The following is a 16,670-nucleotide window of genomic DNA, read 5'->3' on the forward strand; positions in this document are numbered from 1 at the left end:
AATGTTTCTCTAAGGCTAGGGTGATGCTAAGCAAGGAAGATCCCATAACACTTTACAAAAGAGCATGGGAGTTCTCCCAGTGCCCTGCCAACATTTATCCCCTTACCAGAGCCACTAAAACAGATAATCAGGTCATTTATTTTACTGCTGCTTGTGGGCCCTTGCTATTCACAAGTTGGTTGCTGCATTTTCTCACATAACAACCGTGACAACATTGCAAAAGCGATTCATTAGGGGTGAAGCGTCTTGGGACATCATGAGGAGACAAACGATGTCATTTAAATGCATGTTCGTTTTTTTTCTTTTGATCAAATCCATTACCAATGTGAACCAAACGAGACCTTCCCTTGGGTTTTTCAGGGTTGCAAATCACAAACTTTCTACCTGTGGTACACACGTTAAAAAGGGAGGAGAAAGCAAAATACTGCCGATGCTGGAAATCTGAAATAAAACCAGAAAGTGCCGGGGACACTCAGCAGGCCATGCAGCATCTGTGGAGAGACAAACAGATTCAGGTTGATGATCTTTCATCAGAATGAGTTAGAAATGAACAGCGTTTAAGCAAGTACCGAGCCGTGGATAAAAGTGCGGTGGTGGTGGTGGGGAAACAAAAGAGACAAAAAAGGAAAGGTCTGTGAAAGGGTGGAGGTCAAGACTAGTTGAAAGCTGCACATCATGACAACACCAGGCCTGGCCAGAATGAAGATGATTGCGTAATTCTCCCATCAGTCACACCTGGAGACCACATTGCTGTAAGCAACCAGGATTGGTTTTACTCATTTAATTTGTAGTATGTAGTTACCCTCCACTCACTACATTTTGGTGGTGGAATAATCCTTCGATTATTGGGAGACTTTGCTTTGGTTTTGCTCATTTTATAATACTTAAGAGTGCAGAAACAGGCCATTCAGCCCAATAGGACAATCCCTGTGTTTCTGCTCCACATGGAGTTCCCTCCAGACCTCTTCATCTAACCTATCAACATAACCTCCCATTCCTTTTTTCCTCGCATGCTTATCCAGCTTCCCCTTGAATACATCAATGCCATTTGCCTCTACACTTTGTGGTAATGAGTTCCACGTTCGAACTTCTCTCTGGGTAACAACGTTTCTCCTGAATTCCCAATAGAGTTTGTCAGTGACTATCTTATATTTATGGACCCTAGTTCTAATCTCCCTCCAAGTGGAAACATCTCCATATATACTCTAGTAAACCCTTACATAATCTTAAAGTCACCTCTCTGTTATTGACGGAAAAAGACTAGTTCTTGAGGTTATTTTTAAATAGACTCTGCTGTAAATCCTGCCATGGAACTCACCCCTCCCCCAATTCAGTTGGTTGACACAGAGGTGACAATGTTCATTCTGATCATTAACTAATAAATGTCAGACAAAATGAGGTGATAACAGGACAAATGAGAGGGAAATGATGGGTCCTGAGAATTGTAAATGGTTACAGAATCTCCAAGAGAAAGTTGTTATATCTTAAATTGTTAAATTCAGTGCTAAAGCTGGAATGGTTTAATGTGGTTAATTAAAGCTGACGTGTGATTCCTTGAGGAAAAAGGAAACCAGTCTTCTAAACCTTAAAACCTACCACTAAGTCTCATGGCATCAGGTCAAACATTGGCAAGGAAACCTCCTGCTGATTACCACATACTGCACCCCCCTAGCCCACCCCCTCAGCTGGTGAACCATGTTGAACATCACTTGGAGGAAGCACTGAGGGTGGCAAGGATGCAGAATGTACTCTGGATGGGGGACTTCAATGTCCATCGCCGAGAGTGGCTCGGTAGCACCACTACTGACCGAGCTGGCCAAGTCCTAAATGACATAGCTGCTAGATGGAGTCTGAGGCAGGTAGTGAGGTAACCAACAAGAGGGAAAAACATACTTGACCTCACCCTCACCAACCTGCCTGTCACAGATTTTTCTGCCCTTCACAGTATTGGTAGGAATGACCACCACATAGTCATTGTGGAGACGAAGTCCTGTCATCACATTGAGGATACCTTCCATCATGTTGTGTGGCATGACCACTGTGCTAAATGGGATAGATTTCGAACAGATGTGGGCGCTGTGGGCCATCAGCAACAACATAATTGTACTCACCCACAATCTGTAACCTCATGGCCCGGCATATGCCCCACTCTACCATTACCATCAAGCCAGGGGATCAAGCCTAATTCATTAAAGAGTGCAGGAAGGCATGCCAGGAGCAGCACCAGGCATACCTAAAAAAATGAGGTAACAACCTGGTGAAGCTACAACTCAAGACTACTTGCATGCCAAACAGCATAAGAAGCAAGTGATAGACAGTGCTAAGCAATTCCGCAACCAACGGATCAGATTTAAGATTTGCAGTCCTGCCACATCCAGTCGTGAATGGTGGTGGACAATTAAACAACTCACTGGAGGAGGAGGCTCCACAAATATCCCCATGCTCAATGATGGAGGAGCCCAGCACATCAGTGCAAAAGTTAAGGCTGAAGCATTTGCAACAGCCAGGTGGATGATTCACCTCGGCGTCCACAGCATCACAGATGCCAGCTTTCAGTCAATTCGATTTACTCCATGTGGTATCAAGGAATGGCTGAAAGCACTGGATGCTGCAAAGGCAATGGGCCCTGACACAATTCCGGCAATAGTGCTGAAGACTTACGCTTCAGAACTTGCCGCACCCCTAGCCAAGCAGTTCCAGTACAGCTACAACACTGGCATCTACCTGGCTATGTGGAAAATTGCCCAGGTATGTACACAAAAAGCAGGACAAATCCAACCCGGCCAATTAACCCCATCAGTCTACTCTCGATCATCAGTAAAGTGATCATCAACAGTGCTATCAAGCAACACTTGCTTAGCAATAACCTGCTCACTGATGCTCAGTTTGGGTTCCGCCAGGGTCACTCAGCTCATGACCTCATTCCATCCTTCATTCAAACATGGACAAAAGAGCTGAACTCCAGAAGTGAGGTGAGAGTGACTCCCCTTGAAATCAAGGCAGCATTTGACCGAGTGTGGCATCAATGAGCCCTAGCAAAATTGGAGTCAATGGGAGTCAGAGGGAAAACTCTTTGCTGGTTGGAGTCATACCTAGCACAAGGGAAGATGGTTGTGGTTATTGGAGATCAATCATCTCAACCCCAGGACATCACTGCAGGAGATCCTCAGGGTAGTGTCCTAGGGCCAGCCATCTTCAGCTGCTTCAGCAATGACCTTCCTTCCATCAGAAGGTCAGAAATGGGGATGTTAGCCTATAATTGCACAATGTTTAGTACCATTCGCAACTCCTCAGAAACTGAAGCAGTCCATGTCCAAATGTAGCAAGACCTGGACAATATCCAGGCTTGGGCTGATAAATGGCAAGTAACATTCACACCATGCAAGTACCTGGCAATGACCATCTCCAACAAGAGAGAACCTAACCATCACCCCTTAACATTCAATGGTATTACCATCACTGAATCTCCACTACCAACATCCTGGGGGTTACCATTGATCAGAAACTGAACTGGGCTAGCCACATAATCTTGTAGCTACAAAAGCAGGTCAGTGGCTAGGATATTCTGCGATGATTAACTCACCTACTGACTCCCCAAAGCCTGTCCACCATCTACAAGGCACAAGTCAGGAGCAATATGGAATACTCTCCACTTGCCTGGATGAGCGCAGCTTCAACAACAATCAAGAAGCTTGACACCATCCAAGACAAAGCAGCCCACTTGATTGGCACCCCATCCACAAACATTCACTCCCTCCACCACTGATGCACAATGGCAGTAATATGTCCCATCTACAAGATGCACTGCAGAGACTCACCAAGAGTCCTTAAGCAACACATTCCAAACCCATGACCACTATTACCTAGAAGGACAAGGGCAGCAGACACATGGGAACACCACCACCTGGAAGTTCTCCTCAAAGCCACTCACTGTCCTGACTTGGAAATATATCGCTGTTCCTTCACTGCTGCTGGGTCAAAATCCTGGAACTCCATCCCGAAGAGCACTGTGGGCGTAGCTACACAACATGGACTGCAGTGGGTCAAGAAGGTAGGTCACAACCACCCACTTAAGGGCAATTAGGGATGGGCAATAAAAGCTGGCGCAGCCAGTGATGCCAAAATCTCATAAATGAATATAAAAAAAGGGTAACTCACAGTAATTCCCATGCAGGTACAAACTCGGTAGCTGAATCCCTTCTGTTATTTCTTCTGGAATAAAACCAGCATTTTTATTCAAATATTGATTACTGGCAGAGACCCACAAAACATTTGTGGTCAAGTTAGCATCTTTATTGCAATAGTACGTCTTTAGGCATAGGATTTCTAGTTATTCTTTCCGCCAGCGCTTTAACAGTATCAAAACTTTTCACTCTGGAAACAACTACCTAAAGCTGTCCACTGTAAAAACAGTCTGGGAATATAAATACAAATTTTGTCACGAGTCCGGCCTTCTGGCTTGTTTATTGTCATATGATAAGGAAGTCAGAGCGGGAACTGTTTTCTTCTGAGTTGAAAAGGAAGGTTTACATCTGATGGGCTCAATATTATTCAAGGAATAAACACTATTTCCTTGATATCCATCTGTGATAATTTCAGCATCTTCCGAGCTACCAATTTCACCCCATGACAAAGTCCTTGTTTAAGATTCAATTTCATAGCAACAATGTAACTGCTCCTTTCCTGAATCTAGGTTTGTGTGTGGCATGTCCATTGGAGTTAACATGTGTAGAAACTCTGGAGGTACAGACTGTTATCATCTTCGTTGTCAACAGAATTCATGCTTATGTATTATTTTATTTCACTTGACAATTTCTCTAAAGCTTTTTCATTTGAACCTCCTGAACATTCATTTTATTAAGTTTTTGCATAATGATTTGCTTCAAATAATTCTCCCTACCATTTTGCCACTGAACCTACCCCAACCCACATCCTCTGATGCCATCCCCTCCCTCCGATCCCATCACCTCCCTCCCATGCCATCCCCATCCCATGCCACTACACCCTCCCCATGCCTTCCCTCCCTTTCAATCCCCATCTCTCCCATTAATCCCACCCCATCCTTTATGGAAACGATCCATCGGGTCTGTGTAATTTTGATTTTGTTGCTGGGCTGCTCTCACCTTCCACTGTTTCTTTCTTTCTCTTCACCAACCACCAGCACCAACTCGTACCCCCCTCCCCCACCCCCTCCCCCCCAACTCCAGCTCTGCCACCAACTGTTGGCAGCCACACGTATCACACACTCTATCCCTGCACGTGCCTCACGTGTCTTCACCTGTGCCTGGCACCGCCCACCAAAAGAAAGCCCCAGACACGTCCCTTAAACTGAACAATCGAAATAGTCCAGGCTGACAAAAACTGAATATTTATCATAATAGATTGCAACAAGTCCTGTAGCTTGACAAGGCATAGAAGGGGCTTGACAGGGTAAACACTGAGAGATTGTTTATGGTGGTCCGGGAATCTAAAATACAGGGGCACAATCTCAGGCTCAGGGCCGATCATTTAGGACTGAGATGAGGAGAAATTTATTCACTCAAAGGGTTATGAATCTTTGGAATTCTATACCCCAGCTGCTCCATTGTTGGCTATATTTAAGGCTGGGATAGACGGAATTTTGGTCTCCCAGGGAATCAAGGGATATGGGGAGAAAGTGGAGTTAAAGCTGCAGATGAGCCATCATCATATTAAATGGTGGAACACGCTCTATGGACCCTGTGGTCTACTCCTGCTCCTGTTTGTGGTCTCCTTGTGCTTGGTTGCGAAAAGACAATAATTTGCAGGGCTAGGGCAAAAGAGCAGGGGATTGAGTGGAAGAGGCGGCACGGACACAATGGTCTCCATCTGAGCTGTTTGATTCTATGATTCAGCGATCAAGTTATGGACCAGTTGATCCCTGCAAATTGATTTTCTTGACAGTTCTGCATTAATGCCGCGTTCGTTACCCGGTGGGCCGGCATCTAGTGTTGTAAAGCCGAGGGGGTGGGTTGGGGGGAACCGCATCTCTTCAGGATCAAACAGCCTAAAAGGCAGGCAGCTCTCAGCTCTCCCCAGCTGGAACAAATGCGATACAAAGTGAGGGACACTGAATCTCAGCTCCGTCACTGATTGAGCAGATTGATTTACAGCGTGTCTCCCCGCCGCTCAATAATAGATGTGGGAGAAAGGCAGTGAAATGGAAATCACGTCAAACGAATTGTTTACTCTCGGATTCTGTGCAAACTGATTTTTTTAAAGTAAACTGCCTTGCTCTAGTTCCCTCTAGCATCGTAGGAATCCGCTAACAGACGGATTTAAATGTATTTTGAAGCAATGGAGCCGAGAGACAGAGAGAGAGAGAGAGAAATGATGAGCAGAAATGGGCTTAGGGACCGGACCAGATATGAATGTGATAACCAGAGACTGAAATCTAAGTGATTTTAAACACGCGCGCACACACACACACACACACACACACACAGCCCGTTCCTTCTGTCCCGTGCACAACAATGAAAAGTCAGCACTTTTTGACAGATATAAAAGAGGATCTCACTTTACTGTTCCGGACACACCTTGTAATGACCGACTTATTTTCAGGAGTGACCCTGCTCGTGGAATCAGTTCAATAAGGGTTGTTTTCCTTCTGCTTGAATTTTCATGTGTCAAAATGTCATTTGCTCAGGGACACGGCCCTAGCTTTGCGTCACCCCATTTGTCAAAAGGGGATTTTAGCCTGAGGTGTAAAGATTGCACTCCGAGTGCATTTGGACCGGCTTTTCAGCGTGTCCCACACTGGCACAGGCCATTCGGCCCAATGGGTTCATACTTGGGGTGAATGCTCCACATGAACATCCCCAAACCTCCCCAACAACCCCCACCCCCCCCCGCCCCCCGTTATCCTGGATCAAATCCTGATCCCCCGCCCGCCCCGGGCTCGGAGCGGCAAGTGTTCCCAGAAACTCCCGAGATTGGAGAAAGCAAAGACTGAAGACTCTGCAGAGTTGCTCTCACGCGAGAAAAAAAAAAGGAAAATTGGCCAACCTTTATTGTTTTTTTTACAAGTACTTTTACTCACCGTGATGGATGAGCTGGGGCGGGCTGTAACAAACTCTCTCTCTCTCTCTCTCTCTCTCAGCTCTCTGTGGGTGACAGTCTGATCCGGGCTGGGATTTTTAAAAAATTTATTTTGCTGCCCTCTGTCTCATCCAGAGTGGGTGCGCCGTTAAAGAACCCCCACCCTGGCGGAGCGGAGCGCACGGCATCGCTCAGCCTGCCAGTGAGGGTATCCCTTTAAGTGGAGACCAGCCCCCACCCCACCCCCACTCCCAACCCACTCCACCCCCACCCCCACCCCCCTCTTTCTCTCTCTCTTTCCCTGGATGACAAGTCAATCAAAGGAGATGGAGACTCGGGCTGACAAATGGGCGAACATTGCTCAGTTATTCAGCTCCCGGCCGTGCATCCTTCAGGAATGCCTGCGAGATCATCCCGATTCTGAGGCGAGGAAGGGGTGACAGGGGGGCGGGGGGGAGGAGGGGGTGAGGGTGGTGGAGGGGGTTTGGTGGGAGAGGCAGTGGGATGGCGTGGGGGGGTATTGCCTTGGAGGCTGACAGCAAGATCAGGTGGTTAGCACTTGTTTGACGCAGCTGATCGGATCTTTCTGTTCCTATACCTTATCCTGAGCTCCCCCCCCCCCTCCCCCACCTCACCCCATCCCCACCTCTGAGCGGCGACAGAAGCTGCTGGATGTTGTAGAAGTGAAGAGAGTGTGGGGGACGGTGACAGGTCTACAACTGAAGCCCAACCAAAGGTAAATTCTGGGAATTGAACAGATTGCAGACGCTCTGGTGGGATTCATTGACCAGGCAGCTCCGTTGCTTTTTTTTTTCCAGAAACCAGTCAGCAAACTGTAGTTATCTCTTCTGAGTTGAGGGGGTTTTGTAATTACATTCGGGATGTGTGTTCGTGAAGCTGCCCCCATGCTGGGCTTTTTTCAGCCTGACATTGTACCTTGTCGATTAATGCACGATTCCTGTTTCGATCCAGGTTGGGAGAGGGGCTGAGTCTACCCTGACAACCTCAGCCAATGAATTCGGCACAGGGCAGAGGGAGTGTTGGCTGGACAGAGTGTACCCTGTGTGCGACCCAATGCCGCTTCAGTAACCGGATTAAGCCGCGCTTTTGGACTCCGGAGTAAGTGCCAATCCAGCCTCGCTTGCTGCAGCCAGAGTTCCCTGTCCCGCCGAAGGGGATTTTTTCTTCTTCGCCAACTTCGCACCCCCCCCCCCACCCCCACCCCACCCCACACACACACACACACACACACACACACACACAACTTGATCTGGGAATTCTCCCTGTGGAACAGCATGGACTTCCCCAACGGCAGCAGCACTGGCTGGAGCAACGAAAGCGCCAGCCCGGGAGAGCTGGACCCCAGGGCGGTTTCTATTTTCAGTATCCTCATCCTGATTTTGCTGGCCATCCTGGTGTTGGCCACCTTCCTGTGGAACGTCTTGGTGCTGGTCACCATCCTGCGGGTCAGGACTTTCCACCGGGTGCCCCACAACCTGGTGGCCTCCATGGCCATGTCGGACGTGATGGTGGCCGCCCTGGTCATGCCCCTGAGCCTGGTCCACGAGCTGAACGGGCGCCGCTGGAGGCTGGGCAAGGTGCTGTGCCAGCTCTGGGTCTCCTGCGATGTCCTCTGCTGCACGGCCAGCATCTGGAACGTGACGGCCATCGCCCTGGACCGCTACTGGTCCATCACCAGGCACCTGGAGTACACGCTGAAAACCAGGAAGAAGATCTCCAACATCATGATCGCCCTGACCTGGGCGCTCTCCGCCGTCATCTCCCTCTCCCCCCTCTTCGGCTGGGGGAAGACCTACTCCGAGCAGGACGACCAGTGCCAAGTCAGCCAGGAGCCCTCTTACACCATCTTCTCCACCTTCGGCGCCTTTTACCTGCCTCTCTGCGTGGTCCTGTTCGTCTACTGGAAAATTTACAAAGCTGCCAAGTTTCGAATTGGATCCCGCCGGACCAATACCATCACTCCAATGCCCGAAGTGGTGGAGGTATATAACTCATACTTGGCTTCAGCCTGCTGCACTGCACTTTTAATAGTGTTTAAAACTCCGGATGTTTGTGTGTGTGTGTATATGCGTGATGGGGGGCGGGGGAGAGGGACGAGGGATATGGAGAGAGAGAGAGAGAGAAGCAGCCAACAGGGAAGAGATAGACCACGGGGAAAGAGATAATGACTTTAAAAGGAGATTGAGAAATGGGAAAAGGAAGAGGAACAGGAAGAAAATGTCTGAGAGCATGAAGTTCAAGCAGAGGGGATAGAGAGAGCGAGAGAGAGAGCGAGCAAGAGAGTGAAACCCACTCTTATCCTTCTATCTCGCCGCCAACATGGGGTGGAACCAGGGGGTGGCGGGGTGGGGGTGGGAGGGGGGTGGTGGGTGGTGATGTTGATGGCGAGATAGAAGGATAAGAGCGGGAAATGCAGGGAGACAATAGGAGAGAAAGGCGACAGAGAAAGAGAGAGATGGTGAAATGTTGCAGGAGGGAAAGAGGGAGGGAGAAACAGTAGCTGGAATGAACACATTCATAGAGAGTGAAAGAACAGTGGGAAAGAGAGTGAGGAAAAATAATTGTGAACTAGAGAGAGCAAAAGTACAGAAAGAAAGGAAGAGGAGACAACTCAGAAAGAAAAAAGCGACATCGGGCGAGGGAGAGAAAAAACAATGAGAAAGATACATGTCAGGGGAAAGGACGGAATAAACTAGAGAGAGAAAAAAGTCAGGAGCTGTAGAGAATACCCACAAGGAGAGAGAAAAAATGCATGGGAAAGCAAGCACAGAGGTGAAAGAGAAAGGTGGAGAGAGAGAGAGAGAGAGACAGAGCATCAGGGCAGAGAAAACCAGAAACCATTGGGAAAAAGCGATACAATGAAGGAATGGAGAAAAATAATTAGAGAAGATAAAAATAAATAGGGAAAGAGAGAAAAAGACCGCGAGAAAATATGAGGAAGGGAGAGAACTCGGGAAGACAAGAAAAAGATGTCACATGGAAAGAGAAGAGTCGGGAAATGGGAAAAGTTAAAATGAGAAAGAAACAGAGAGGAAGAGAGAAAGGCCGAGGAGATGGCGGAAGGAAGCTCCCCATTCATTGTATTAACCCCTCTTCAGTTAAAATACTCAGTACGCTTAATGAAACAGTATTCCTGTGCTAAAATGTGTGATGTGTTAAAGGTGCTAAGAAAATATGGCAAGCTGTTGGATGGGCTGCTACTCACAGCCGTTTCCTTCTGTCAGGTGAAAGAGGCGAGCCAGCAGCCTGAGATGGTCTTCACTGTCCGCCACGCCACGGTCACCTTCCAGACGGACGGCGATACTTGGCGGGAGCAGAAAGAGAAGAAAGCGGCGCTGATGGTCGGCATTCTCATCGGGGTCTTCGTGCTGTGCTGGATCCCATTCTTCATCACCGAGCTCATCAACCCGCTGTGCTCGTGTGACATCCCCCCGATTTGGAAGAGCATCTTCCTGTGGCTCGGGTACTCCAACTCGTTCTTCAACCCTCTGATCTACACGGCTTTTAACAAAAACTACAACAATGCCTTCAGGAACCTCTTCTCCAGGCAGCGATGAAGCGTTGGCAGGGCGCTCTCTTTGTCTGGCCGCCTTTTTGTTAAGTTTTAGTCAGATAAGTGAACACACCCAAGAGTGCATGAGTAAAGCAGCGAAGAAACCTTGGAGCTGGGACCTTGCCGTATTATCTACCCGACCTGTATACCTGCTCAGACCTGTGGACGCTGTTTCTTGTAGAACCAATACAGTGTTTGTAGTTCAGAGCTTTTCTGGTGTGTTCAAAAATTCCCTTGCAAAGTATATGTAAATATTTCATTTGTACACCCCCTTATCGTGAAACATCCATCATAACCTAGAAGGCCAGTATACCTACTGTCACTGGATCAGACACCTTAATGTGGGAAGGCTGCTATATTCACGCTTTCCCATAATGACCGCCCAATAATGAATGAAGCCAAATCTAATTTGTATCGAACCGTTAATGAATTAAAAACTTCGGCTCCCTCTGTCTTCATCCCAAGGGCTCTCTTTCTCTCTCTCTCTGGCTCTCCAAACCACTATCCCACCCCTCTCCCTCTTGCAATAATAAAATTCCTCTTGAAAACTGTAATGTTGTTCCATGCTTGGCATAATTCATGTTTACCCTACATTCGGTTGGAATAGTCTGGAGATGAACGAATGCTGGAAACACATAGCAGTGCCTGTAGAGAGAAAAAAAACAGGGAAGAAAAGCTAAATCATAAATGGTAGAATTATCCAGCTCAGAAACTGTCTATTTGGCCCAGCCTAACTGTGCTGGCCCTTTTATCCCCATGGCCCTACCATATTTTTCCTTTTCATATCCAATTTATGAAGTATTTTGTTTTTTTTTATATAGCAAAGCCAGATGGATCTGAATCAAACTAAACTTTGAAAAGAAAGATTATCCATTTGGGACCTGGCTAATAGAACCTTGGGATCTGGTCTGGCATTTGCCATTTTAAATGTTCTCAACATTTTTTGTGTGTGAATGAACAGGTACATGCAAAAGAACAATGGTACAACTCGAATCTCTTTCCCTATTGGACAGGTAGAGCTCAGCCTGATTGCTATACAAGCAGGTCTTGTCAGTTGACTTATTAACATGCACCGAAACAATGCTTACAGTGTAACCTGCATTATCAGGACTCTCACTGCCAATGGGTCACACTAAATTGGGTAGGGCTGTAGGTGGTCAGTAGTAAGGAGGACCATGACAAATTACAGGAGGGGTTAATAAACTTATAGAATGGGCAAATAATTGGCAAATGAAGTTCAGTACAAATAAATGTGAGGCAGTATATTTTGATAAGAAAAATAGGGAAGCCCCTTTTTACTTGAGAGGTACAAGTCTAGGTGGGGTAGAGGAACAAAGGGGTCTCGGAATACAAATAGACCAATCGCTGAAAGTTGTGACAAAGACTAGCATGGCCATAAAAAAAAGCAAAGCAAGCACTGAGCTTTATTTCTAGAAGGGTAGAATTGAAAAGTAGGGCAACTTGTATCAAACCTCAGTTAGACCACACTTTGAGGACTGTGCAATTCTATTTGCCATATTATAAAAAAGATATGGAGGTACTGGAGATGGTGCAGAGAAACTTTACAAAGATGATACCAGAAATGTGTGGCTATACATCTCAGGAAAGGATTGACAGGTTGGGTGTCTTTTCTGTTGAAAAAAGGAGGCTGAGTGGTGACCTAACAGGGATCTTTAAAATTATCAAAGGATTGAGCAGACACAGAGAGAATGTTCTTTCCTCTTGGGAAGAGCAAAACTAGAGGCTGTTGACATAAGATAGTCACCAAGAAATCAAATAGAGAATTCAGAAGAAACTTCTTTATCCAAAGGGTGGTGAGAATGTGGAACTCACAAGCCAAGAAATAGGAGCAGGAGTAGACCACACAGCTCATCACGTCTGCTCCACCATTCAATATGATCATGGCTGATCTTAGGCTTCAACTCCATTTTCCTGCCTGCTCCCCATATCCCTCGATTCCCTGAGACACCAAAAACCTGTCGATCCCAGCCTTAAAAGTATTCAACAATGGAGCATCCACAACCCTCTGGGGTAGGGAATTCTGAAGATTCATAACCCTTTGAGTGAAGTAATTTGTCTTCATCTAAGTCCAAAATGATCAGCCCCTTATCCTGAGACTGTGCCCCCATGTTTTAGATTCCCCAGCCAGCGAAACAATCTCTCAATGTCCACCCTGTCAAGCCCCTTCTATGCCTCGTCGAGCTACAGGACTTGTTGCAATCTATAATAATAATATTCAGCTTTTATCTATCTATATGATTTTGATTGGTCAGTTTAAGGGGCGCGACTGTGTGGCCTTTTTTTGGTGGGTGGTGCCAGGCACATATGATGATACGTGGGGCACATCGAGGAGTACAGTGTGTGATGTGTGGCTGCCAACAGTTGGTGGCTGAACCAGAGTTAGGGGTGCGCTGGTGTGGCTGGTGAAGAGAAAGAAACACCGGAAGTTAAGAGGAGGCCAACAACAAAGTTACACAGACTGGAGAGATTGTTTCTGTGAAGGATGGAATGGGATTAATGGGAGAGATGAGGACGGAAAGTGAGGGATGGCACGGGAAAGATGTAATGCCATGGGGTGGGCATGGCATGAGAGGGAGGGGATGGCATGGGATGGGATGGGTGGGATGATGGAATTGGTTAAGTGGCAAGATGGTGGGGAGAATTATTTGATGCAACTTATTGTGCCAGAACTTCAATGGAGTGAAAATCACAATCAGATTGCCAGTCCATTCCTTTTTGCTTACCTCAGTGAAGCTGCAGATTTCTCACCCGACCTTCCAACTCGGGCCTGGTGAGAAAAGCACAGGGCAGCAGGTTCCTGAGGCCTTCAGTCCAGGGCAGCACCATTGGGGGAAGTGAAGTCATGCCCCTTTCATACAGCAGTAGCTGCCGCAAAGCAGCTAATTTAAAGGTCCAGCCACTTAGAGAAGCCAGGGAGAAGATAAGTAAGTAGGATTGAGTGGAAGTGGGATCAGATGGGGGGATGGGGTTAGAATGGGGCAGGGGGTTATGATGGGGGAGGGATTAGATTGGGTCAGGGGTGTTGGGTGGTCAGTTGGAGGAGGGGTAGGATGGGTTGGGTGTCAGATGATCAGTCATGGGGTAGTTGGGAGGTGTCCAAAGGGTGTCGGGGGAGTGGGTGGGTAGTTTGGGGCATGGGGGGATAGTTGGGGTGTTGGAGGTTAGTGAGGGGTGTGGTTGGGTGGAGGTGATTGGGGAATAGTGGGAGGGTGGGTACAGTGATGGGTAGGGGCAGGGTGTCAGTACTATAGTTACCCAGCAGTTAGAAGTGGGTTTAATTCTTCTCACCTTTCCTGGATAACTGTTCTGCTAAGAGAGCTGGAACCATCTGAAACAAAAACAGAATTACCTGGAAAAACTCAGCAGGTCTGGCAGCATCGGCGGAGAAGAAAAGAGCTGACGTTTCGAGTCCTCATGACCCTTCCAGCATCCACAGTTTTTTGTTTTTATCTCTGTGTTGAAACCATCTGAAGCCTGATTTAACTTGGAGTATCAAATAGTTCCTGGTGTAGGACAATTGCCCATTGGAAGTTTGAACTTCCTGAGGACTTCTGGTGGTGGGGTGGAGGAGGGTCCATCAGTGTATCTACTAGGTACCTCTGGGGTATGAATACACCTCTCCTGGAGATCAGAAGGTCTGGGTTATTATTTGAAACTTATTCTTTGTGCTAAAAATGAAGATTCAGTGGGTTTAAATGAAAACATTTTAGAGAATTTGTCAAGTGAAATAAAATAATACATCAACATGAATTTTTTTGACAACGACGATGATAACAGTGTATATCCTCCAGAGTTTCTACACATGTTAACTCCAACAGACATGACACCAGACGAACCTAGATTCAGGAAAGGAGCAGTTACATTGTTGCTATGAAACTTGAATCTTAAACAAAGACTTTGTCATGGGGTGAAATTGGTAGCTCGAAAGATGCTGAAATTAACACAGATGGATATCAAGGAAATAGTGTTTATTCCTTGAATAATATTGAGCCCATCAGATGTAAACCTTCCTTTTCAACTCAGGAGAAAATAGTTCCCGCTCTGACTTCCTTATCATATGACAATAAACAAGCCAGAAGGCTGGACTCGTGACAAAATTTGTATTTATATTCCCAGACTGTTTTTACAGTGGACAGCTTTAGGTAGTTGTTTCCAGAGTGAGAAGTTTTGCTTCTATTAAAGCATTTGCTGAAAGAATAACTAGAAATCCTATGCCTAAAGAAGTACTATTGCAATAAAGGTACTAATTTGACCACAAATGTTTTGTGGGTCTCTGCCAGTAATCAATATTCAAATAAAAATGCAGGCTTTATTCCACAAGAAATAACAGAAGGGATTCAGCTACGGAGTCTGTACGAGCATGGGAATGATTGTGTGTTACCCATTAGTAGGTTTTAAGGTTTTGAAGACTGATTTCCTTTTTCCTCAAGGAATAGCTCCTCATCTTTCAATTAGCCACATTAAACCATTCCAGCTTTAGCACCAAATTTTACAACTTTAGATCTTAACCATTTTCTTTTAGAGATTCTGTAACCATTTACACTTCTCAGGACCCATCATTTCCCTAAATAAAGGCAAAATACTGCGGATACTGGAATTCTGAAACAAAAACAAAAAATGTTGGAAAAACTCAGCAGGTCTGACAGCATCTGTGGAGAGAGAGAGACAGAGATAAATATTTCGAGTCTGTCTTTTGTCAGTTAATGATCAGAATGAGAATTGTCACCTCTGTGTCAACCAATGAATTGGGAGAGGAGCGAGTTCTATGGCAGGATTTACAGCAAAGACTGTTTAAACTTAATCTCTAGAATTACTCTTTTTCTCTCTGTAAGAGAAGACTGACAGGTGACCTTCAGTTATTGAAAGGGTTTGATAGGGCAGATATCGAGAAGATGTTTCCACTTGGAGAGAGATTAGAAGCATAAATATAAGATATTCGCTGACAAACTCTGTTGGGAATTCAGGAGAAATTTGGTAGCCAGAGAGTAGTTAGAATGTGGAACTCACTCCCACGAAGTGTAGTAGAGGCAAATGGTATTGATGTATCCAAGGGGAAGCTGGATAAGCAAAGGAAGAAGAAAGGAATGGGAGGTTATGCTGATAGGTTAAACGAATAGGGCTGGAGGGAGGTTCATGTGGAGCAGAAACACTTGTTGGGCTGAATGGCCTGTTTCTGCACTTGAAATATTGGGCAGAATTTTGCTGTTAGTGGGCGGGCCCCACCGGTTCAGCGGCAGGCGGGCAGCTGACCCCCGCCGCTGAAATGGGGCCCGCTGCCATTTTGAGAGGGTGGGCCAATTAAGGCCCGCCCAGCGGCCTTCCCTACAGGAAGCGCTATGTGCTTTCTGTGTGCGGGCTGGAGTGGGGGGAGGGGGGGAGAGAATCCCCAGCTGTCAAAGTGCGCTCTTTCTCGCATGCGTGTGAAAGAGCGCACTGCTCCCTGAGACTAAGTGCTGTCTCAGGGAGATTAGTGACAGTATACAAAAGTTGAAAAATAGAAAAATAAAAATATTATTAACATGTCCCCCTCATGTGACACCCGCCAGTGGATGAAGTTTCATTAATAATCAGAAGCCCGCTGGGTCTCCTGGCCTGCCCACCAGCCTTAAGCTTGGACGGGCAGGTCTTTAGTGATCTTAATTATCCTGTCAATGGCCTTAATTGGTCATTGACAGGTCAGCGGGCGGTCAGCTGATTTCTCTGTCCGCCTGCCTTCCTGAAAATTTAATGGGACCGGGATGATGTCAGGGGTTCCTCCCGATGTCATTCCGTGTCATTTTCCCGTCGGTGAGCCCATTTGTTGTGTCCATAATTCGCCGATGGAAAAATCCTGGCCATTATATAATGGCCAAAACTATAGCAAAGTCTCACAATAATCAAAGGATTATTCCTCCAGAAAAATGTAGTGAGTGGAAGGTTGCTAGGTAATACAAAATACAGCACTGTGACCTCCAAGTGGGACTGATGCGAGGACTGTGCAGTCATCTCAATTCTGGCCAGGCCTCGTGTTACCATGACG

General features: G+C 46.6%; 1 protein-coding gene across 1 annotated transcript; it reads left to right on the plus strand.

The window, feature by feature from the left end:
- Positions 1–8,351: 8,351 nt before the first annotated feature.
- On the plus strand, positions 8,352–10,634 carry htr5ab (5-hydroxytryptamine (serotonin) receptor 5A, genome duplicate b). Its single transcript, XM_041183924.1, has 2 exons — positions 8,352–9,059; positions 10,302–10,634. The coding sequence occupies exons 1-2, from the start codon at positions 8,352–8,354 to the stop codon at positions 10,632–10,634; spliced, it is 1,041 nt and encodes a 346-aa protein (XP_041039858.1).
- The last annotated feature ends 6,036 nt before the right edge of the window (positions 10,635–16,670 follow it).

The sequence above is a fragment of the Carcharodon carcharias genome, chromosome 3 (assembly GCF_017639515.1).
Source record: "Carcharodon carcharias isolate sCarCar2 chromosome 3, sCarCar2.pri, whole genome shotgun sequence".
NCBI classification, from domain to species: Eukaryota; Metazoa; Chordata; class Chondrichthyes; order Lamniformes; family Lamnidae; genus Carcharodon; species Carcharodon carcharias.

What these genes read in the sequence shown, in the direction of transcription:
- htr5ab (XM_041183924.1), top strand. Translation starts at nt 8,352, where the DNA reads ATGGACTTCCCCAACGGCAGCAGCACTGGCTGGAGCAACGAAAGCGCC. An exon ending in CAATGCCCGAAGTGGTGGAG is followed by an intron (nt 9,060 to 10,301) that starts GTATATAACTCA and finishes TCCTTCTGTCAG; the next exon opens with GTGAAAGAGGCGAGCCAGCA.